Genomic DNA, 23,293 nt, shown 5'->3' with positions numbered 1-23,293 from the left:
GAGTGAGCACAGGAACTAACATAGGGGCAACCGTCATCACAGAGAGATGCTTGGGTGGAGCCTATGCATCAGAGGCCATGGTCCACCTAGTTTTGCACGTACACTTTTGCATGTACCTGATACTTACCCCAATAGCTACTGCCATGCATAAATTATTCTTGCTCCTAGCAATGATAATGGTCTAGGAAGATTTTGTGCATTAAAACCATATTTTCAAGTGCATATTAATGTTGATTTTGCACTCATCTTCAGGAAGGAAAATAAATCAGTAGGCCTTATTCTTCTCTCACTTACTTTAGCTTTACCCCATTATAACTTCATTGAGTTCAGTATAGTTACTGCTCGTGACAAATTGCTTGTGACTGTCTGAGGCACACTTAATATGCCTCCCCTCACAGGGAATTCTGCTCTAAGACTATGCCTACACTGTAGCGCTACTTCAGGATACCGTGTCTTTTGAGCGCACCCGTTATTTTGAAATATAATGGGCTCTCAATTCCGATGTCCCTGTAAACCTCATTCCACGAGGAGTAAGGGACATTTTGGAATAGGAATTTGTTTCAAAATAAGTGCTGTGTAGACGGCGCCAAATTTCGAAATAAGCTATTTCAAAATTGACTCGAAATAAGCGACACAATTTGCGTAGCTCAAATTGCATCACTTATTTCAAGATATGGGCACATGTAGATACACCCTAACAGTCCTATATTCCAGTTGTCCACTGATGCCTTAGACTCTTTTGAGCATCAGTGAACACAGTCGAGGGATCTCTGCAGTGTCCCCTTCTGGATCCCTGGTTTTTAAGTGCAGACCTTTGCTCTTGCTCCTGTTTTGTCATTCATTGTCCCAAGAATTTATTTGTGGCCTAGGCTCAAAGATTCCTTCTCTGTGCTTGAAGGGTAGCCCTTTAGTTTTGGTCAGGCCTAGGCTCACCCATATAGCACAATAGATTCTCTACCAGTTCTGCTGCCTTAGCCTTTCCGGCTTGTTGTTCTTCAGCCAGTTTCCTTCCATAGTCAGTCCTTCACTGGAAAATACTCTAACCCTTTATAGCCCCAGATGCAGCTCCACCTTCTTAAATGGCCCAAGTGGGAGCAGCTGCTGGGGGGGGGGGGGGAGGGGAGGGGCGGGAGGAAGAGGGGAGACCTGGAGCTGTTCCAGTGACAAAGGCCAGCAACCCTGTGGTGCCTGGTTACCATGACTGATTTATACCAATGTATGCGAGATGAGATTCACATCTAGTATGTCTGTTTCTAAATCATTGGATAAATTATCTTCCGTGTGAATTTCTTGAGACAAAATGTAATTTTAATAGATGTGACCTCAGTTACAGCTGTATAAAGTAGAAGGGACAAATCGACAAGTAAGAGCCAAAGCTAGCCATCTCTTTAAGAAGATGTATGTCTCTTACCACACAATGACTACCCAGAAATACTGTTGGAAGTGGAGAAAACAGTGATCATTACCCTGACGGAGTGAGGGAGGAAAAAAAGACTCAACATGAGATGCTGTTGTACTATCAAAGTCCTTCAGCTTAAAGAGACATATGTGGAAACTTCTTTCATTTGCAGTCACTCTTCCTGAATGGAAATGCTTGCCGCTCTGTTCAAAGCTCTGGAAAGAGCACAGGGCTAGGAAAACACACTGTCCCTGAGGTGCAGTCTCTGTCTTTGAAATTCTCTCATGTCTCTGAAGGACTTGTTGGGCCACATTAATCCCTGATTCAGTGGAGTTAACCCAATGAGGAAGTTGGCTCCTTGTGTTAGAAGTAGAGGCGTGTGAGAGAAATTTCTGTTGATTTTTTGGTTTTAGCTTTGCCTTTAGGAAACTACACAGTTTCAAAGCCAAAAGAGCCATCAAGGCTACAAAGGAGGTTGGTTTCCATTTCCTGCTGTGTAAGAGCCTATTTACTGTCTCTTCCAAAGTACTGAAGGATTCCATGGGGGGAGGCGGGGGAATCAATATATGACTTCTGAAAGCAAATGTAAATTGAAACTGTTGTGGGCATTTATTTTCTTTCTTACATGAAATCTGCTTTTGAGTGTGATACAAAAACCTGACTAATTTGTTCTGATGATTGGGAGACCCAATGCAAAGTATCAGATTTTGCAGATTATGTAAACAAGCATGCAAACAAACATGATAAAGTAAATGCATAGCATGTTCATTTATAATGTACTTTTAAAATTTTAAATTCAAGGATATTATGTCAAACTACTGAATTGCACAATGAAAAATACTCTTGAGAAGGTCCTGGCCTATATTACCCTACAAAATTAATGGTCCATTTTGATCAATTTCACAGTCATAGGCTTTTTAAAATAATAAATACCATGATTTCAGCTATTTAAATCTGAAAGGTCATGGTGGTGTAATTGTAGAGATTTTGATCCACAAAGAAGTTGAGGTATGGTCACAAGGTTATTATCAGAGGGCGGGGTAGCTGTTGCAGTACTGGTACCCTTACTTCTGTCCTGCTGCTGGGGGTACTGCTGCCTTCAGAAACTGGACAGCTGTAGACAGGTGGTTGCTAGCCGGACATCCGCCTCTGAAGACAGAGCCACAGTCAGCAACAGTGCAGAAGTAATAATGGCATGGTATGGTACTTCCATCTTTACTTCTGCGCTGCTGTCTGCAGAGCTGAGCCCTAAGTCAGCAGCTGCCACTCTGGATGCACAGCTCTGAAGTCAGTGTAGAAGTAAGGATGGCAATACTGCAAACCCTCCCCCTCAAAAAAACCTTATGACCCCCCCAACTCTCTTTCAAGTTAGGACCCCCTATTTGAGAAATGCTGGTCTCCTACCCATAAAATTTGTATAGTATTGGGTAAAAGCAAACAGAAGACCAGATTTCAAAGGGGGGGGGGGCAGCGGCGACCAGATTTCACGGTCCATGATGTGTTTGTCATGGTTGGGAATTTTTGGTAGGGCCCTAATTAAACAGGCGCATTTGCTTATTACTGGTAGACTGTACCCCATACCTACGAAAAGATGATTTTGAGCATAGCTGAATGTATTAATGGCATTTGTTTCCCACATTTTCTGAGGCTTTTTGGTTGTCTCCCTCTCTCTCTATAAATAGATCAGGGCAGTAATCTAATCAGTTATATTTCTAAGGTTCCTATCATGAGTTACCTGAGCTTCTAATGCTGCCCTGCTGGGCACCTTTGTCACTGACTTCACTGAGTGCAAGATCAGGACCCAAGTGTGGTGCAACATGAAATGTAGCATGAAGCATGCTCCAAGATAGTCTTTCTGTTTCCTCCCTTTCCCATTCCTTCTCCATCCTCTTCTTCTTTTCTTTATTCTAGTGAATATGTCTTTTTCCTTATTCCCCCTTTCATCTAGCATGGGGGATAGAAGGGCATGGTGCTAGTGTAAAAAGACCTTGAATAGGTGGTGAATATAGTGAGGCTGTGGCTCAGTGTCATACCATGCAAAACAGTAAGGTATTCTGTCATTTGGAATATTTTGTCCAGTCATCCAGGAACCTTATCCTAGGCTATTTTAGTTGAAGTTTTTCTGCAGAGGACAGCTGCTTTGATGGATCACAGATGGATGTTGCCTGTTCCCAGTCCATTAAGGGCCCTGTTGATCTGGAGTACGACAGAAATGTATAAGGCACCAGTGGCGTTTGCAGAACAATGGTGCAATTTGTTCTGATGTATCTTTGTTGCTCAAAAGACAGGCAGCTATGTGACATACTAGTTGTAGTTTTCACTTGGTGTCCCCCCCCCCCCATCTCCTAGTGAGAATGATTAATGGAAGTGTGAGCTGTGTGAATCACAGCACATATAGTTTTGTCCGAGAGGAAAGGGTGGAATTTCCTGTCTTATCACAAATGGTAGAAAGTGTTTCTCATAACTGTTGAGAATGCTGTGGCCCTGGGAGCTGTGAAGAGTCCAGTATAACCCGGAGGAGTCATACAAATCTGATGACCAGTGATCAGATATCCTTAGTCAAAGGTTGATGTCAATATTACAGCAAATCCTTCTAGGGATTCTCTCTTCCTTCCAGCATCTTTCTTCCAGGAGAGCTGTTTCTGTGCTATGTCTCTTTCTGAAATCTGATTGTCAAGAGTCCATAACATAGGAAGAAGCCACATGCTGCATGAGTTTAGTTGTTACAATCTTCTCATTGGTTTTACTCAGGTAGAGCAAGCTGGAAATAGGGCAGTAGTGTTTCTACAAGTTTCCACACAATTGGTGGGACAATAGCATATTTCAAACTGGCTAGAAGCATGCTATCTTCTGAAAGATGATGTCTGCCATCAGGGGACATGATTTCCCTTTGTTTTCTCTGGATCATTCTAATAATCCTGCTCTTAAAATATTCTAATATTTTCTTTTAAAATGTGTGCCAGCTTGCTTACATTTTTCTTAAACTTTTTGCTTTAAGGGAAACTTTGGTTTTTATTCTGCTGTGTAAGTAGGATAGGATTTGTTGGGGCAGAGAATATGTGTGCAAATGTGCTATTAATAGGAGATGCAGCTATTAGTATATAGTTAAGACTGCATAATGATTTACATTCTAATCCCCTGTGATTTACTTGCTTATAACTTTCTGAAACATTTACACTTCGGGGTGAAATTTGCTGGCCTTAATATCTGTCTAAAGATGAATACATTTGGAATATTTCAGCAAAACTGGTTCAGTCATTCTCGAATATCAGCAGCATGAAAAATACATTTCCCATTCTAAACTAAATTATTGAAACCTTTCTACAACTTAATCAGCAGAAGGTTGAAAAGTGAAATCTGGCATAATAGTAGCTAACCCTTGTTGAGCAGAAGGGCTTTCGCTTGTTCCAGAGGAAATTACTTAGGATTTGGCTGAGTTATAAGCTTTTGAAAATTGCATAGTGAGCATGAGCAGTACATTATTTTGCTAAGCTTGTAAAGTGTGTGGCTACAGAAGGATTTGCTGTGCATGCATGGATGACTAATTTTGCTGTGGAATGAAAAGTTGAGTAGTAGTGACATATGTTACTGTACACCAGTGAGGTCACTGCAGAGGCTGAGGAAGGTCCTTGAAGATCTTGAGGTTGTGAAGGAAACAAGGAAAGAGTTGCATGGACTATGTTGGGGCAGGGGGTATGGAAGGTATGGTATTTTGTAGTTCAGACCCTGTAGACTTTGCAAGGTTAAAAGAGATTAGGAAGGCTCCATATTTTAACACTTTAGACACCGGTGTGCAATGTTTTCTATGAAAAACAATTCAGTCAAGAGTACTTTGTTATTGGGCCTTCTGTTAAATCTTTGTATATACTTTCTGTCTCAAACTGTGGCAGATCTGATCTGTTTAGTGAGGGAACCTGCCAGGGGCATAATGCTGGCATACAGGTGCCTACCTCAGCTTGCTCCCAGCTTGTGTCATCATGGATGTGGCAAGCACTGCCCTCCATGAGGGCAATCACTGTCTTCTGTGGCTGCTCTAAACATTGAGGACCAGGCCAATGAAGAACTGATCCCAGGATTGGCCCGAGCTCCATTGCACCTCCTCTCCTCACTGCCTTCAACATGCTTTGGGGACACCTAAGAATCTGGTTCATAATGTCTATACGGCTCTCTGCAGCCTATACCTGTTAACAAGTGTATCTCATTCCAAGGGATATCAATTATCTTGTTCCAAAAGTTCCACATAAATTGAGCATCTCACTCAGTTTTATTGCTGAAAATTATTTACTTCCAAAACCAAGAATCATGAAATTGAATGTACAGAGTCATTTACACTAAGTGGATAAATCTCTTTGCATGATTTTAAGTTTCCTGAATAAATAATAGCTTGTGTTCCTTAGTTTGTGGGTCTGTAAACACTGCATTCAGAGGTGTGATTGCATCACATATAGACATACCTGAACTAGGTTTAAGCTAGCTAGTACGAGTACCAATAGCAGTGAAGCATGACAACATGGACTGCCACATGGGCTACCTGCCCTATCGTGGATGGACGTGAACAGCCTACACTGAATCCAAAGTTGTTGCAGCTTTATCGCTACTGAGATTGTGCTAGCTAGATTAAAGCTAGTTTGGGTTTATCAACTTGTGCTGTAATCACACCTGCAAATGGAGTGTAGACATACCCATTGTTACATATTATATCCCACAGTCAGTCCTTGGCAGGTGCTTTGACTGAAATCTTCAGATGCTGAACACTACATCATAGGCAGCCATCCTTCATATGAAAGGATCACCTTTCAGACTCCATGCCTGCATAGTCTTCAGCCTCTCTGATGAGACTGTCAACAAAGTCTCCGCTCTGGTGAGCAACAGACAGGGGCAGATTTTTACACTCCTTTTCTAATGGCAGTTTCTGTTCCTGGCAATGTAACAGAGCTTTTGTCAGCCCTAATGCTGGTACTTTGCCACATTCCCATACTGCTTGGAGTCATGTCTTCCAGAAACTGGCAACAGATACTGCTGCCACTGGGGCAGATGGACTCACAGACGGATAGCAGGAGCAGGATTGGAAGAGGCTGCTGGCATCAGTAGACAGAAGAATCATAGAAATATGGGACTCATCAGTATATGCAGCAATAAACTGGAATAAAGTTAAAAAAATTGATTCGGCAATAAAATAAAGTTTAAAAAATTTGGTGAGATGATAGAGCAAACCTTTAAAAATCATGAATATTGTTAATAACTTGGACACTGTACTGATGATATATATGCTGTTTGTTTGTTTTGTTCTTTGCAGTTTCACATTCTTGTTTCTTGTCATCTTACTGTGAGAGCAGATGGCAGCCAGAGCTGAACAACAGGAGTCCGGTGGCACCAAAAGAGGCTCAGCAAGTGACCAATTGATGACAAACAGAAGTCACCAGATCTCAGTGAGAACCAGGAACTGTGGCAGCTGTTTTGGGCTGCTTAGGAGTGGAGTCAAGGTAAGCAGTGGCCCCAGCAGAAGGCAAGGGAACAGTGCCAGAAAGAGATGTTCCAAAAGCAACAATCCAAAGTCGAGCTTATAGGGGGATCCAGTCTGCCGTTTCCTGCTGGCAGACAAGGAAGTGGGAGCCCTATACTAATCCCCTGCTAGAGGGGTTTCACGTTTAAGGTTGGAGACTATCTGAAAAGATTCCTTATCTATTTGAATAAGCGTCAGTGCAAGGGGACTCCGTGGCTGTCACGAAATCAGTCTCTAAACCGAATGAGTTACACCGAGGCCGTTTCCTCGTGTAAAGATAGTGTAGGGCAGAGGGGGTTACAGCGAGTGCCAGCGCAACCACGGGTCAAGCAGGTAAATTTCAAGGAGAAAAAGATGAGGCTCCAGTAGGAAAGGATTCTTGTGGTAAAGGACCCGCACCGCTTTCTGCACTGGCGTCCCCCTTAGGCAACTCCCCGCCCTTTCTCCAGGAATATGCCCCGAGCGTGCACACGGGGCCAGCCCTTCGGCTAGCGGGGCGGTGGGACCCCTGGCGTTTCACCCCCGCGCGGTAGCTGCTCTGGGCGCGGCGGGCGGCGGGCTCCCCCCCCCCCCAGGCCTAAGGCAGCGCCGGGCGCGCGGGGGAGGCGGCAGGTGGCCCGCGGCAGCGGAGACTGGCAACAGCCCCGCCCCTCCGCCCCAAGTGGGCGGGGCGGCGGGGCGGCCCAGCGTGCCGTAACCATGGAGACGTCGCTAGTCCCTCCCTGAGCGGCTCGGGATTGGCCGGGGGGCGGGCGCTCGCCCTCTGCCCCCTGACCCTGCGCGGCGGCGGCGGCTGGCGGCCGTTTCCTGCTGGCCTGGCGGCGGCGGCAGGATGCGGCGCAGGTCTCGGCTGCTGCTCTGCTTCGCCTTCCTCTGGGTGCTGGGCATCGCCTACTACATGTACTCGGGCGGCAGCGCCGCGCTGGCCGGCGGCGGCAGGAAGGTGAGTGCGGCCAGACCCGGGCGCCTCTTGCCTCGGCTCCCGCCCCCCCCCCACCTCCGCGGTGGGGCTTCCCCGCCCCGCTCTGCCCGGCCCATGTGCTCCGCTGCCCCGCCACGCAGCGCCCAGGCCCGGCCCCTCCCGCGCCCTTGCTCCCCGCAGCGCCTCAGCCCGCGGTGTGGCGCTGCCCCCTTCCCCATAGCGGCCTCTGGCGCCCCCCCCCCTTGAGTGTCTGTGTGTGTGTGTGGGGGGGTGGGTGTGGGGGCCGGGGGTTCCTTCATCTCCTGCCGGGTGCGTGCGGGTTTCCCCCGCCTTCCCGGGGCGCTGTTCTCCCTGTCTCGCAAGTGATGTGACCCGGGGCTTTTCCCGGCAGGGAGACGCTGCGGGACGGGGAGATGCCTTTCTTGTTACCTCTGCCCCCCCCCCCCCGCCCGCCGCTGTGGGGCATAAAGGCTTGTGTCCCCGCCCCGCAGCACGTTTTAAAAAGCAGATGGTTTCTTTGTGGACTTCAGACCGGTTTCACCTCGTCATTGTGTGGATCGCTCCAACTGCAAAGAGCCACGTCTCAGGCTGTGGGGAAGTTTGTGTGGGAGGGTAGAGAATGGGGGCCGGACTTGGGGGCAAAGAGGGAATGGGCAGGAAGAGATGTCCTGGCTGGCTTATTCACCTATGGGAAGAAGCAGTTAGTTAATTGCAGCATCTCGCAAACGGTATTTGGTCCGTAGCTAGGATGAGTTCCGCCTTTGGGTTTTCGCTTCAGTTCTCGGTCTCTTCCGGCCGCTCGTGCTTTTCTCTCTCTCTCTCTCTCTCCTTGGGGAATTATTAGCCTCTGCTCTTTTTTGAATGTTGAAAAGGGTAATAATTCCATTACTCCACTCTTAGCCTATAGACGATAAATACAGTGTTAATAGCAGTGGAGACTTTTCTTTCCCTGTCCATTATTCTCCATTTTTGTAAAATTAGTTTAGCAGTTTTCTTTATTCCCACAATTATAATGCGATTAAAAGGTTGGGTTTCTTTTTTTTCCCCAGATTATTTTTGTAGTTCTCTTGAAAAAAGAGCCTGACTTCTCAAATTGCTAGCTTAGTTTAAGATAGCTTAAGCCATTTTTATAAATGGCTCAGTTAAAAATGCTTTAATAATAAAACTGCCTGACTTGCTATAATTCAGAAAGCAATCATGTACTGTGACTTGTTACAATATATTATACAATATTATATATTATAATATCCAATATATTATAAAATATTATTTAAGAAGTCATGAAAGACATTTCCATGCAAAAGCTTCAGAGGTAGCTGAGAGGATTGTTTAAGTATTTCCAGTTTCAGACTAATAGTTTAGGAGACCTTAAAGACTCACAAAACATGTAGATGGTATTATGAGCTTTCGTGGGCACAACCCACTTCTTCAGATGAAAAGTGGGTTGTGCCCATGAAAGCTCATGATACTATCTATGTGTTTTGTAAGTCTTTAAAGTGCTGCTAGACTATTTGTTATTTTTAAGTATTTCCATGTAAGGCTTTGGTTAGATACTTTTATAGTAAACTTCCTTGAAGATCCAAAGATATTTAGACAAAATAACATTTTTAAAAACTTGAGTTTTTTCATTTTTGTTGTGTCAAATTAACAAAATATTTAAAGTAAGTTTTTATATTTTTAAGACCAGTAAAACAAAGTAGTGTTGACTTCAAAAAAAAGTTATTGGTGCAAAATAGTTGTAATGTTAGTCTCTAAGGTGCCACAGGACTTCATATGCATGTTCACGTCCTATCATGTAAAAAAACCCAGGATAATATGGTTTAGCTAGGAATAGGCCTTTTAAATCCAATTAGAAGATGGGCTCTCTTTCCCATTAATGTTAGTGGAGTTTGAGTCATAGATGAATTGGTATTTTCAACATAGAAGTCTGCTGAGGGACAGAAACTACAGTACATCTTGAAGTAAATAGTTCCACAAGTAAGATTTTACAGAATTAGGGTCTGCATCTGGGCTAACGTTTTCTGTGCTATCTTTTCATAGTCAAAATGAGTTTACAGTGACAATTGAAATAAAACTTTTATATTGTAATTAAATATTTAGTGTTTAACTATAAATACACACTCTCATTCTCAAACAGAGGACTCTTAGCTGCAATAGGTCTAGCATGTGATGGAATTAGGCCAGTGTCTTAAAAAGCTCTTTGTTGAAGGTCCACACAAGTGTATTTAGTAAGTCAAAACAGGCTGCTGATACCTAATTTTCCCTGCCTCCATCATATACTAAGCTAATATTTATCTTGGGTTTGAATATCTAGAGAAATTAATATCAGAGAAATATGATGTTAATTAATGTTAAGAGGGCTATGGAGTTGATCCTTTTTCTCAACATTTAATGACCAGTTACCATTTTGTATAAAATTCAGTAAGTCTGAACAATTGAGAGAAGTATAGCAAAGAGGAGCCAAAACCTGTGAAGAGTTTTAAAAACATGGACAGGGTCTTAGCACTGGACTGAAGTAATGCCTGGAACAGAGGAAAATAGGCAGTGGGGCCATAAGAAACAAGTGGGGGAATTAGCACTTATACTATGCTTTGGTGAGTTAAGATTCTATTTTTTGTCAGTGAAGCATAAAATTTAATCCCAACCCATAGAATGGTTTAGTGACTATAAGTAGAGGAAGAGATGTGTGAATGTAATGGCTTTTGAAATATCTGTAAAAGGCTCATTGACTTAGAATGTCAGATTCTGAAATAAAGCAAAAACACACAGTCTTAGTTTCATGAATAGAAATGCTGCTGTGGTGAATTTCTTGGTCTAGATGACTCTGTATGGTAAAAAACACAGAAGAGTCTCTCATGGAATATCAGTTATAGTGGACTGAATTCTTGGCTTGCTCAGTCTACAAATTACAGAACTGGGAAAAGGATGGTTCATAATTAAAGTTGGGATGCAAATTACTTAGATCTCATTTATACAAAGAACACATGCTTCTATTAGGATGATACAAGTACAAATTTAGAGGCTAATCCAAGTTTACTGAATTTAATTCTACAAGGTGGTGGTCAATCAGTTCCTATTGACTTCAGTAGTTTTACAGATTATTTGTGTAACTGTAAACTAGGGGCCCTCATAAACTGGGGCCCCATTTGTGCTAGGTGCTATACAAATAGAACAAAAACTCAGTCCTTGCCCAAAAGGTTCACAATCCAAGTATGAGATGAGATAATAGAAGTATATAGACTGATGGAGGAGTACAAGTAAATAGTGAGATGTTATTGGTCTGTATGTTAGACAGTGGTCTCTGTATAGCCTAACATCATTTTTTGCTAAACATTGTGGCAGAGTAGGGTCTTTAGGAGGGATTTAAATGTGAGTAATGAGGTAGCTTTGTGGATATTTATAGAAGTGTCTCACAAGCATGTGGAACAGTTTAGGAGAAAGCATGACTTTGAGGGTGTTCACTACTGTGAACAATTAGGCCTGTCAAGTAACAAGGAGTTTTATTTTTCTCTTATTGGTTTTCTCTCACGTCTTTAATGTGTGTGTCTGCTCTTTGGTTTTCTACTTGCAATCTTTCAGTGCTTGCACTGCTTTATAAACAATATGTGTAACTAATAATGCGTATTTTTTACTGAAGTTAAGCTATTTGGGCTCTCTAAGTAATATGCTAAATAAAATAAGCATGAAAACATAAGCATGTCTTATCAGAAACACAAAACATATAGCAACCTGGCCATAAGGTTAAGGGATGGTAAACAATGGTTGGCTGCCTTTTTCATTCAGGTTTCTTGATTACTTAGTATTTCAAAGGTAACATATTAGAATGATTTATTTAGCACTCTTTTACCTGTGAATAATGAATATTTATATGCATTCTCATTTAGAACAGACTTTCATGACTGCTCCTATTTTCAAAGCAGGAAAATACATCTGTTAGAGCTACAGAATTGTGCATTGGTTGTTCAGATTTCACAGGGACAGTCAGATTCTGCTCAAATTCTGCTCAAATTAACATGTATGTGTGTAAGGCAATCATAAAAAGGCTGTTAACTAAACATATAGGATTTCCCTGGCTGGCCTGTTCTCTTCCAGAGCTGTAGAAAGCCAGTCAGACCAGAAGCTGCCCAAGGCATCTCTGATTGGGGTGGGGTCACTACACAGCAAATAGAATTAGGAGCTACTGAGCTCATTGTAACACTCTGCAAGGTCATCTTAAAGTTCAAACCAAAAAATATTGTAAAATGGTTCCAGGATCTGTTATTCCAGGATGTCTTGTGTCCTAGTAGAATTGGGAGGAGTCTTAATTACAATTAGTTGAGCCATAGGGAAGCATGTTATTCCTGGGCTGGCTTTGTGACTCCTCTCTACAGAGAAGTTTTTATTCCCCCCTTCCCCTCTTCTGACTTTCTGGATTAAGGATGTTAAAATGCAATTATCTGGCTAATCATACAGTCCATACAATTTTTATTGACTATACGATTAGTCAATAAGTGCCTCTGCAGAGCCACAGTGGAGGTAGCACCAGAGGAGCTCACTCAAGCTGGGACTGAGCTTGAGTCTCGCAGCCCCTGGTTGCCACAAACAGAGACAGCTTGTGGCTGCTTTGCAGTAGTGTCCCCTATTCCCCCTCTACCGCTGCTTCCGATAAAGGCAGCGAGGGAGAGGGGAGGGGAAGAGGGCACCCCAGAGACGGTGCTGGGGGGGACCTGGCTTTTAAACTGGCTCTCCCTCAGCACTGGCTCCTGACCCCTCCTTGCTGCCTCTCATAGAGGCAGCGGGTCAGGGGTTGCCACAGAGAGCATGGGGTGATTGCTTGAGTCCCTGCTCACCCAATGCTCCCTGTGGCACTTAGGCTTTTTTGAAATGTACAAAAGCCCAGCAGAGCTCTTACACATTTTAAAAGCTGAAGTGCTCACAGTGGGAACCGGCACGAGCAGGGCCTGAAGCAGTCCCTGCTCGCGCCATTTCCTGCTGTGCCTCTACCTTCTCTGCCCCTGTGGAGACCGTGCTGGGGGGAACCGGCTTTACTGGTTCCCCCCAGCGCTGGTTCCTCCCCCCTGCTCTTGCTGCCTCCCTCTGATAGGGGGGAGCGACTAGTTGAGCTGATTACATGCGTATTCTGGATTGGACAGATTCTTGACAGGTTGGCTTACCATGGAGCAAAATGCAAAGGAATGAATCAAATGAATAATGTGATGCCTTCACTCAAGAGCATACTGTTTAAGAATAAATCAAGGTCAGAGTATGGGGTTCTAAGATAGCTCAAGAATCACAGGATTTTAGCATTGCATCCCTTAGCCCTATATAATACAGCCCCTTTTAAAAAAAACCCACAAACATTAAGTGGAAGTTTTCAATGAAGCATGTATAAGAAGTATGTAGGAGAGAACAAGTATGCTACATGTAGAAATACATTTCACATTCATTTTTGCAGGTTTTAGTGGAAACAAGGAAACTTTGTATAGTTTTTTTTCCCAGTGATTGTAGTCTTAGGTGTTACTTTTAGCCTACTTTTGTCATCTAAAATGGAACTTGCTAAGTACCATTTTTGGTTGACAGTGCCCCCTTTTAAGTTATAACATAGGACATGTCAAAGAACATGTAAAAAGGTTGTGGGCTGTTTTGGGAAACTAAAGTGTGGAAGCTGCTGGGAGCCTTCTCAATGTGGCCTCTGTTGCTTGTGAGAGGATATGTGCAACCCATTCTGTCCATCGCAATTTGAGGATTCTGAGCATATGGCCCCACAATCTCTGGTGAGTTTTTTGAGTTGCTATCATTTGAGAGAACTTTAACTCCATGTACTGTCTGTTCTTGGATTTGGGTTGTTAATATCTCAATGTTGGTAAAATTTGGTTATTCTTAATCTTGAGCAGATAGCTTAACTAGCTCTGTATGGCTCTTTTCTCCTCTTGAGTGCTTAGTTTCTCTAGAAAGAGCATGGAACTATTAGATAAATGATGTTCCTTTCTGTCTTGAAGGTAATAGATGATGCCTTATTTTTTTCTTGTAATCTGCATTTTTCATTTGAAGAGGAATTGTGTGATATATTAGTGCTACCAAGACTTTTCTTTCAGTGCAGAACAGAATCTGGTATTTTGAAAATGTAGTTGTATTTTCTGCTTATTAAAGTCTAATTTTACAGAAATTATTTTAGAATGCTTTGAATGACAAAAATGACTCCATGTCTGTGCTGGTTTTAGTCAGTCACCCTCATGGAACATGTCTAGTCTTGTGTGAAAGTAGGTTCAGGTGCAGTGACTGGCCAGAACTGTCAGAGTATCCTACAACCCAGCTTAAAATTATAACAACCTACTACATTATGACTCTTTGAGGTGATATTAGGATGAGAAATTTTGTATGGAGAGGTAGTGTGAAACTGATATTTATATGCACGATACCTGTCACTTACGTTTTTCAGTTTACTGACCAGTCTCAATTATACTATTCTTGAGTAAAGTGTGGTAGATATGGGTCAGGGAGCAGTGTAGGGAGAACTATTTAATGGTTAGAACTTAGGGATGTTAAATTTAGATTAATTGGCTAATCAAATAGTTGATGCAATTTGCATTGACTTTGATTAGTGGATAAAAGCACCTCTCCCTTTGAAATAAAGCAACAGCCCCAGCGTGAAAGTGCTGAGTGCTCAAAGGTGAAAATGCTGCAAGGGCGGGGAAGGAGGGGGCAATGGAAACTCAAGCAGCCTTTCTGATAGAGGCAGCAAGGGAACGAGGGGGGGGGGGGGAGCGATTAATTGACTAGTGTGTTGACTGTCTGATCAGCAAATGCTTATCGGATAGTTGACTAGTTCCCATCCCTAGTTAGAACAGGGAAGTGGGGAACAAGACTCGGATTCTTTTCATAGTTTTTTCAGGAGCGTGGTGTATCATCTTGAGCAAGTCTCGTACATGACCTCTTAGTCTCTGTTTTGCATGGCTGTTGAGTCCCCGCTGGTCCTGTGTGTCCTGCAGGGCTTCTGCTTTTGAACTGTAGGGCTCTTGCTACAGTTCAAAGGCAGAGGCGCCCTTATTGACTAATTGAATAGTTGATGGAAATTGCATCGACTATTCGATTAGTTAATTCATCTAAATTTAATTCATCTAAATTTAACATCCCAAATCTGATGCCTGTCTGTGATATAAATATGTGGGATTTTTTTTCCATTAATGTATGGATAAAAGCAAAAGATTCAAAATGCACTTCTTTCTCATCCTCGCTGTCAACTACTTTCCTCTTATTAAGGTATTCTCACTTAAAACTTTCAAGTTGGATATTAGGAAGAACTTCCTGTCAGGGTAGCCAAGCACTAGAACAAAATTGTCTAGAGGGGTCGTGGGATCTCCATCATTGGAGAATAAGAGCAGGTTAAACAAATACCTGTAAGGGATGGTCTATATCAGTGTTGCTCAACCTTTTTTTTTTATAAAGTACCCCCTTAAAAAAAAAAAAAAGTACAGGCAGTCCCCGGGTTACGTACAAGATAGGGACCGTAGGTTTGTTCTTAAGTTGAATCTGTATGCAAGTCGGAACTGGCATCCAGATTCAGCCGCTGCTGAAACTGACCGCCGGTTCCGACTTACATACAGAATCAACTTAAGAACCCCAAGCATCCCCAAGTCAGCTGCTGCTGAAACTGATCAGCAGCTGATTCTGGGAAGCCCGGGGCAGAGCAACTCTGCCTCGGGCTTCCTGTAGTCAGCGCTGGTCAGTTTCAGCAGCAGCTGACTTGGGGACACCTCGGGCAGAGCAGCTGGGGTGCTGCTGGGTTGCTCCAGTAGCGCCGCTCCTCGGCGCTACTGGACCAACCCAGCAGCACCCCATCTGCTCTGCCCCAGGCGTCCTGGTTCAGCCGCTGCTGAATCTGCGCCTGTGCTGCTCCGCTGCCGGCTTCCTGGAGGCTTTGCAAAGCTGCGGGGGACTCGGGCAGCGGGGCAGCCCAGGCGCACCTGGGCTGTCCCGCTGCCCGAGCCCCTCCGTGGCTTTGCTCCGCGTCTTCCTGGTCTGCAGACCAGGGAGACGCGGAGAAAGCCCCGGAGTACACGGTCGGCAGGACCGCGAGGTCCCGCAGTCCGTGTCCTCCGGGGCGAGCCCCGTTCGTAACTGCGGATCCTACGTAAGTCAGATCCGCGTAAGTCGGGGACTGCCTGTACTCCCCTTATCTACAGTTTTCAGACACACATTTTTTTTTCTACCATTGCAACACATTTGTTTAAAAAACTTAATCACCCACCTGGCTACAATTAAATTTTTGGGTATAAAAAGTTCAAAAATAATAAAATGCTGTAAAACTTAAAACAAAAATTCAGTTTTCTCCAAATTTCAGTTGTTGATGTACCTCCCCAGACTTCTCAAGTACCCCTAAGAGTACTCAGACCACTGGGTGAGAAACACTGGCCTAGATAATACTTAGTCCTGCCCTGAGAGCAGGAGACCTGATTAAATGACCTCTCAAGGTCCCTTTGAGTCCTGTGATTTTATAACTGACAGACTCTTCTGCTCCTCACACTGAATTTTAAAGAACTGCTTGTATCTAGAAACACTGCTGTTCAATGTACACTCTTATTACAACAGTGGTAATTTTGTATGACTCATTTTTTTAAGTTTCATGAAAGTTTACAGTATTTTGAATAACTTCTGCACAAGAAAAATTAGTAACCCCCTCTACAGTAACTATAGGAGGCAGGCATTTGTAAGAAATTTGATAATTACTGGTTGCATCATGCATCGGAGTTGCTTGAAGTACAAAGGATTTAGTTGTAGAAAGGTTGTACAAAAGATTGACACAAAACTAATGTGTTATATGAGAAATTGACTTGACATAACCCGCAGCCATCTTGTGCACTTGTCCTCACTTTCAGTTTACGGTGCCTATCAGAGTCAGGAAAAATCCAGCCTTGGCTTCGGCAGACAGAACAAAAACATCTGCACAATTGCAGTGTTCCTAAGATAGATAAAGTGAAAGGATAGATTCATGAGAACTGGAGAGGGGGGTTGAGTAGTTGACCTTGGCCTGGCTGCCTGTGTTTGTACGTTTCTTGCTGAAATTGCTTTACTGATAAGTAGAATAATGAATTATTATTTGCTGTTGCTAGGGAGATTGTTAGCCTATTAAGAGCCATTATGATAATGTGCTTTGTCTGGAAAAAACTTACAAAGAATTTAAAGTTTAGTTGAAGTTTCGGTTGGTTTTCTATGAGCTAGGAGACTGACATCAAATTTCTCAGCTGCTAGTAGAAATGCTGACCATTGGAACCCTGCTGCTGAATCACTTGACCCCAATCTCAAGTTTTGGGTAGCTGTATGTTGGGTGCTTCTAGGCTATTGCTAGGTTTTGAAGTGTGCTTTGTACTCAACAAAACAAGGATTTTTGAGCATGTGTGTGAGGAAAAAATCATTTATCGGATGGAAGTACTCTTTCTCCCCCCCCCCCCCCCAACTTATTTTCTGATACTGTCTAAAAAACAGAGATTAGCTACCAGAGCTTTGGGTTCAGCTAATCTTGGGTAACAAATGTTAAGTATAAATCCTCTGACAGATGATTTGAGAAGAAAATATGTTTCCTCAGTATACCAGGTTTCATGTATTTAGCCATTTAAAACCCAATCTGTACAGATGAAATTAGTTTTAGTAGCCAAAACCGTTTTGGTCACTTACTCCTATTTATTTAAGGGAAGCCAGTAAATACATTTTCAGCAAGACATTAGAACTATAAGGATTGCTAATGGAGTGGTGACCAGTTTTTGATTCTTTGTTTTTCTTAAATGGAATTGAAAAAATTAAATATGTATTAATGTACTTGCAGACTGGCTGCTCCTTAGTGAAGAGATGGAAACTTTCCTTTTTGTTAATCAATTTGATTTGGCAGCACTCTGTTGCCATCTGATGGTGTGTTGGCTTAAGTTAGGTATGGGGAACCTTTTTTAGGTTGTGGTCTACTAACCGACAGAAAAATCAGTCCCTCACTGACGTGGCCCCTGACTGAAAAGGAGAAAGACACTCCCCGCATTCCCTTCACACACCACAGCCTAGTGGGGCCTGGCTAGTACATTTTGTGTGCTCCAGCCCCATGGGAAAGAGAGATGGGGAAGTGCAGTGCCACGTGGGGTCCCCAGTGCTGTGGGGGGGAGAGGAGGGGGGCAGATCCAGGCAAGTTGGGGGCTGCATCCACTCTTGGGCCTTAGGTTTCTTATCCCAAGCTTAAGTCACTGGTTTTGAACCTTAGTGGTCCATAGACCGCTAAGGTTCTGCAGACTGTCCAAGATTTCCAAAGGACCTGCACAGCCATTTGAGAATTTGTTGGTGTTGGCAAGAGGAAAAAGGTTGAAAATTATTACTGAATGATCAAAGGTCTCTGTCCAGCAAATAAATATCTGTATCACAAAACCTCTACTAAACCTGGCAGACTCAGCAGAAAGGACAAGGTGTGTTAGTCTCTAGGCGAATCTTTTCATTGTATAGAAAATGTTTTGTCTGATTAGGATTGAGGCATGTGGGCCAGACAGTGTAAAAGAGTCTGTGGCAGCGGTCACCAAACTATGGCATGAGCCGATTTTTTTCAGTGGCACATGGAGTGGGAGCTCAGGCCTGCGCCTCCTCCCCCACACAGCTGCTGGAGAGCCCTCCTTCCCTGCAGCAGGTTAGGCTGCAGTGGGAGGAGGCAGCGCTGGGGCTGAGGCTGCTCAGCGGTGCCTCCAGGTCTTGCCTGGGACTGTGTGGTCGCAGCAGGTGTTGCAAAGGCGTGCAGCGCCAGCTAGGTGTCCCACCGCGTGCCCAGACTCCCACACCCCATTCCCCTCATTCACCTCCCGCACCCCCCACCAAGACCCTGCACTCCTGGCTTGCTCTGACGCCCTCCCCACTGGCCTGGCCAGACACCTACTCCCACCCTGCTGCTGCATCCACTGTTGCTCTTACACCCTCCTTTGCTCCTGCTCCCTCCACCTGTCCAGGCACCCTACTCCCAGCCTGCTTCTGTACCCTACTCCACCCAGACCTCACAACCTCTCCCCTTTCTGCATCCCACCTCCCTCCATCCCTCCCAGATCCTGCACCCAAATCCCTATCCCACTCACTGGCAGCCCTGTTTCACATACTGAACACCTAACTTTTGTCCCTACTTCAGGGCCTAAGTGCGTCCATAAAATCCAGTAACTCTGGCACCCCAGAGAAATTAACCTGGCTTATGGGAAACCCTGAACCTCAGTCCTGCCTGTCCCTTCTCCTCACCCTGTGAAGCTAGAGCACCAGAGGAGTGAGGTGTCTGAGTTGGGGGCCACATCAGTGAGGGTTGGGGATATTTTGAGGAGTTTTTTTTGCTTCTCACTTGTGTGGTGCCCAACTGATTTTTTTCCCCCCACTCCCCCCCCCCCCACAAAAAAAAGGTTCCCCACCCCTACCATAAAGAGAGAAAACATTGAAACCTTTTGTGTGCAACATATTTTACTTCATTTTTAAATGAAGTTTGATAAACTAACATGTGAAAGTTAAAACACTTAATCTGTTTAATTTAAATTAAACCATTCTCCCTAGCTGCAGCTGGTTCAGAAAATATGGTCACCGTACCCAGCCTACCCCTGCTCCCTCCTGCCCCCCTCTTCTGCCTGGCACACAGATCTGTGAATAAGTTAAATCTTGGCATGCCACTTCTGAAAGGTTGCCGACTCCTGGTCTATGGTATGGATGCTGCCATTATATTAGTTCTGTCAAGAAGCAGAGCATTTGTCATGAAAATCCCACTGACATGCAGCTTTTTCACTGTGATTGATTTTAACAAATTGGCAACACTTCTATTATGTGGAGTACTGTAGTTATTACCTATACATAATACTCTAGTTCGGGGGGGGGCCAATCTGCGGCTCTCAAGCCGCATGCAGCTCTTTGATTAAAAAAATGCATCTCCTGCTGCTTCTGAGCCACGCGCCTAGACTTTCTCACAGCCGGCCGCTCTGCACGTGGCATCCCAGCGCATGCTTACGGCCGGCAGCTCTGCACACGGTGTCCCAGTGCCCGGAGGGAAAAGCATATGGTGGCGGCTCTGGGACCCAGGCATTAGGTTGGGGAGGGATGCCTGGCTCTAGGGCAGGGCAGGGGGATTGGGTTAGAGCTGGGAGTGGGGGGGTGGGGTCGTCAGGCTCTTGGGGAGGGGGATTGGGTTAGAGTGGAGGGGCAGAGGGTGCCTGGCTCTGGGGGAGGGGGATTGGGTTAGAGCAGGGGAGGTACCTGGCTCTGGGGGAGGAGAGGGGAAGGGATTGGGTTAGAGTGGGGGGTTGTGCCTGGCTCTGGGGGAGAGGGAGAGCATTGGGTTAGAGCCTGCACTAGTTGATACTTTTTTGAAGTTTTAATTAAGATATATTCTTTCTTAGTTTCATCAGATAAGCATCTGACTTATCTTCAGAAAACTTCAGAAGAAACAGCTAAATGACAAAATAATAATTGTAACAAATACAAAAAAAACCCTTTGTGGAATCTTGGGAACTGATCTGTCCTTTTCCAGATTCTTCAGAACTATTCTCAATACCTCTAAAAATGATAAATGAATATCAAAAGGACAGATTTGCTGAATCATTTTTCTTCTTGGATAAAGGCAGAAATACTCCATTCCCGGCCACTAAACCCCTCCTTGGAAAAGACTGTAGTTACTTACTAGATTCAGCGTATTCAGTATCATGTGAATTGCTGTACTTCACAGCAAACTGGAGCCAGTCCATGGCAGGATTCTTAATTGTTATTTCATTTAAAATTTCCTTTTTAAAATGAGAATCCAAATACAGTGGCCCCTCTGGTCTGATATTAAATTTAATTTTCTGCATTGCCCACAAGGTTTCAGTGTTAGATAAATTGTAGCATTTCTGTTAATTGTATCCTAGATAGTGGCTGGGGCCAACTAGAAGGGTTGCCAGGTGTCTGCTTTTGAACTGGACAGGCCAGTATTTGAGCTTTCTGTTTGGGAAATAAATTGAGAAAATATAAATAAAGTAGCCAATTAGCCCGTCATAAGATGGGATTTTCAGGTCTCTCCTCCACATCAGTCTTCTCTCCTGAGCCTCCGGTCTCTCGCTCACGCTCTCTCTCTCTCCTCCTTCTACTGCCTCCCCCCCCCTTCTCAGCTCTCCTCCGCCTCCTGCCTCTCTCTCTCTCTCTGACTCTCTTTCTCTTCTCCTCCCCCTCCTGCCTCTCGGGGGACTGGGGAGCCCAAATTGCCGTTTGGGGTACGCACTCCCCGTGCTGCATGGGGTGCGCGGAGCTCAAATGGTCACTTGTGCCACTTGCTCCCACGCGGTGGCCTGGCTGAGCAGCGCAGAAGTCAGCTGAGCGCCACGGTGGGAGGTGAAGGGGGGTGGGGCGGTGACATTCACAGCCAGGGGGCGGGGCCTGGAGCCACTCTCATGTTGCATGTCACCACCCCACTCCCCTTCGCCTCCCACCATGGCGCTCGGCTGACTTCTGCGCCGCTCAGCCATGCCGCCACGGGAGAGCAAGCATCCGTTTGGGCTCCCCTGAGGCGGCCTGGCTGAGAGGCGTAGAAGTCAACCGAGCACCATGGCGGGAGGCGAAGGAGGGCGGGGGGATGACATACATGGCCAGGCCCCGCCTTTTGGCCATGTATGTCACCACCCCACCCCTCTTCTCCTCCCGCCGTGGCGCTCAGCTGACTTCTGCGCCGCTCAGCCGGGCCGCAGCAGGGGAGCAAGTGGTACAAGTGGCCATTTGGGCCCCACACTCCCCATGCAGCATGGGCCGCCCAGAGGGAACAGCCAGCATTTCAGGCAACAGCGCCGCCCAGAGGGAACAGCCAGCATTTTGACATTACAGACTCAGACACTGGGCTACTATATATATGATGTCCGGTATTTTCTAAATAAGATGTAATGTAGATTGTATGTAATGTCACAATCAGTTCATACATGGAAAAGGGATACAGTTGTTCATACAAAAGGTATCCATCTAATGCCTAACACAAAGCTTTTATTAATACAGGCAGTCCCCGAGTTACGCGGATCCGACTTATGTCGGATCCGCAGTTACGAACGGGGCCCTCCCTCTCCCTGGTCTCCAGCAGACCAGGGAGAGGAAGCAAAGCTGCGGAGCATGCGGCCGGCTGACAGCCCAGACGTGTCTGGGCAGTCCACTGCCCGCGTGTTCTGCCGCTTTGCTCCCCGTCCCCCTGGTCTGCAGACCAGGGGGACGGGGAGCAAAGCAGAGCAAAGCCATGGAGCCCGAGGGCAGCAGGACAGCCATGGCGCGTCTGGGCTGTCCCGCTGCCCCCGTGCTCCACGGCTTTGCTCCGGACGCCTGTGGTACAGCAGCTGGGGCGCTGCCGGTTGGTCCCGTAGCGCCGCTCTGGGCGCTACAGGACCAACCTGGCAGCACCCCAGCTGCTCTGCCCCAGGCGTCCTGATTCAGCCATTGCTGGTCAGTTTCAGCAGCGGCTGAATCAGGATGCCTGGGGCAGAGCAGCTTGGGTGCTGCTGGGTTGGTCCAGTAGTGCCGAGGAGCGGCGGTGCTACTGGACCAACCCAGCAGCACCCCAGCTGCTCTGCCCCAGGCATCCCCAAGTCAGCCGCTGCTGAAACTGACCAGTGGCTGACTACAGGAAGCCCCTGCCCTGGGCTTCCTGGAATCAGCCGCTGATCAGTTTCAGCAGCGGCTGAATCTGGATGCCAGTTCTGACTTACATACAGATTCAACTTAAGAACAAACCTACAGTCCCTATCTTGTACGTAACCCGGGGACTGCCTATACAAACTTTTAATTCATTCAGTATATTTCCTTTATAACACAATCAATATTCTAATTACTCCTAAGAGTCATAGTGTGATCATGCTGACTCACAAGAATCCTTCTGATCTTTCTGACTTGCCATCAAATACAGACACAAGCAGTTTGCTTGATGCATCTTTGAATTGTTCTTCCCTGCTAACTAGAGAAGGGTGGCCAACAGTTACAGTTGTTTAACATTTATTCTTGAACTACCCAACAAGCACATTATATAAAACATTATAAAACTCTGTGGTCTACGTTATCTCTTATTGCTTTTTTCTTTTAAAAAAAAAACACCCCAGTTTAGTCACATCTTAACCAATTAAGTAGGAAATTAGCTGGAAAAGTAGATGAAACTTTATCTGTCAAGATCATTGTCTTGATTTTATATATCAGAGGGGAAAAAGACTTGAGCATATTCTGAGTCCTAATGGATAAACTGTATGTATCCTAAGATTACCACGTTACTGTTTGCCAGTTTCTACATGAAGATACAGGCAGGAATAACAGTGATGCTGCAATTTTAGAATTGACACCTTGTTTTAGCTATTCAGAGAGTCTTCCGCAGTGTATTCCCTCACTGTGTTTATTGCAGGAACAGTAGCAGTACTGGATAACAAGATAATGAATAATAAATCAGTTCACCAAAATAGATATTGAGACATTCCTGTTCTTATTTCTAAAACTTAACATTATTTAATGGCTTAAAATC

General features: G+C 44.9%; 1 protein-coding gene across 1 annotated transcript in view; it reads left to right on the top strand.

Annotated features, from left to right (window-relative positions):
* Positions 1 to 7,659: 7,659 nt before the first annotated feature.
* The window catches only part of GALNT2 (polypeptide N-acetylgalactosaminyltransferase 2), a 140,899-nt gene continuing 125,265 nt past the window's right edge, over positions 7,660 to 23,293 (top strand). Inside the window, exon 1 of the mRNA XM_075924720.2 lies at positions 7,660 to 7,845. Coding sequence (XP_075780835.1) covers positions 7,735 to 7,845 — 111 coding nt within the window. The 5' untranslated portion in view covers positions 7,660 to 7,734. The remainder of the gene's footprint in view (positions 7,846 to 23,293) is intronic.

Source organism: Pelodiscus sinensis, chromosome 3 (assembly GCF_052426305.1).
Source record: "Pelodiscus sinensis isolate ZL-2025 chromosome 3, ASM5242630v1, whole genome shotgun sequence".
Classification (NCBI taxonomy): domain Eukaryota; kingdom Metazoa; phylum Chordata; order Testudines; family Trionychidae; genus Pelodiscus; species Pelodiscus sinensis.
This window is presented reverse-complemented; position numbering and strand designations above follow the sequence as displayed.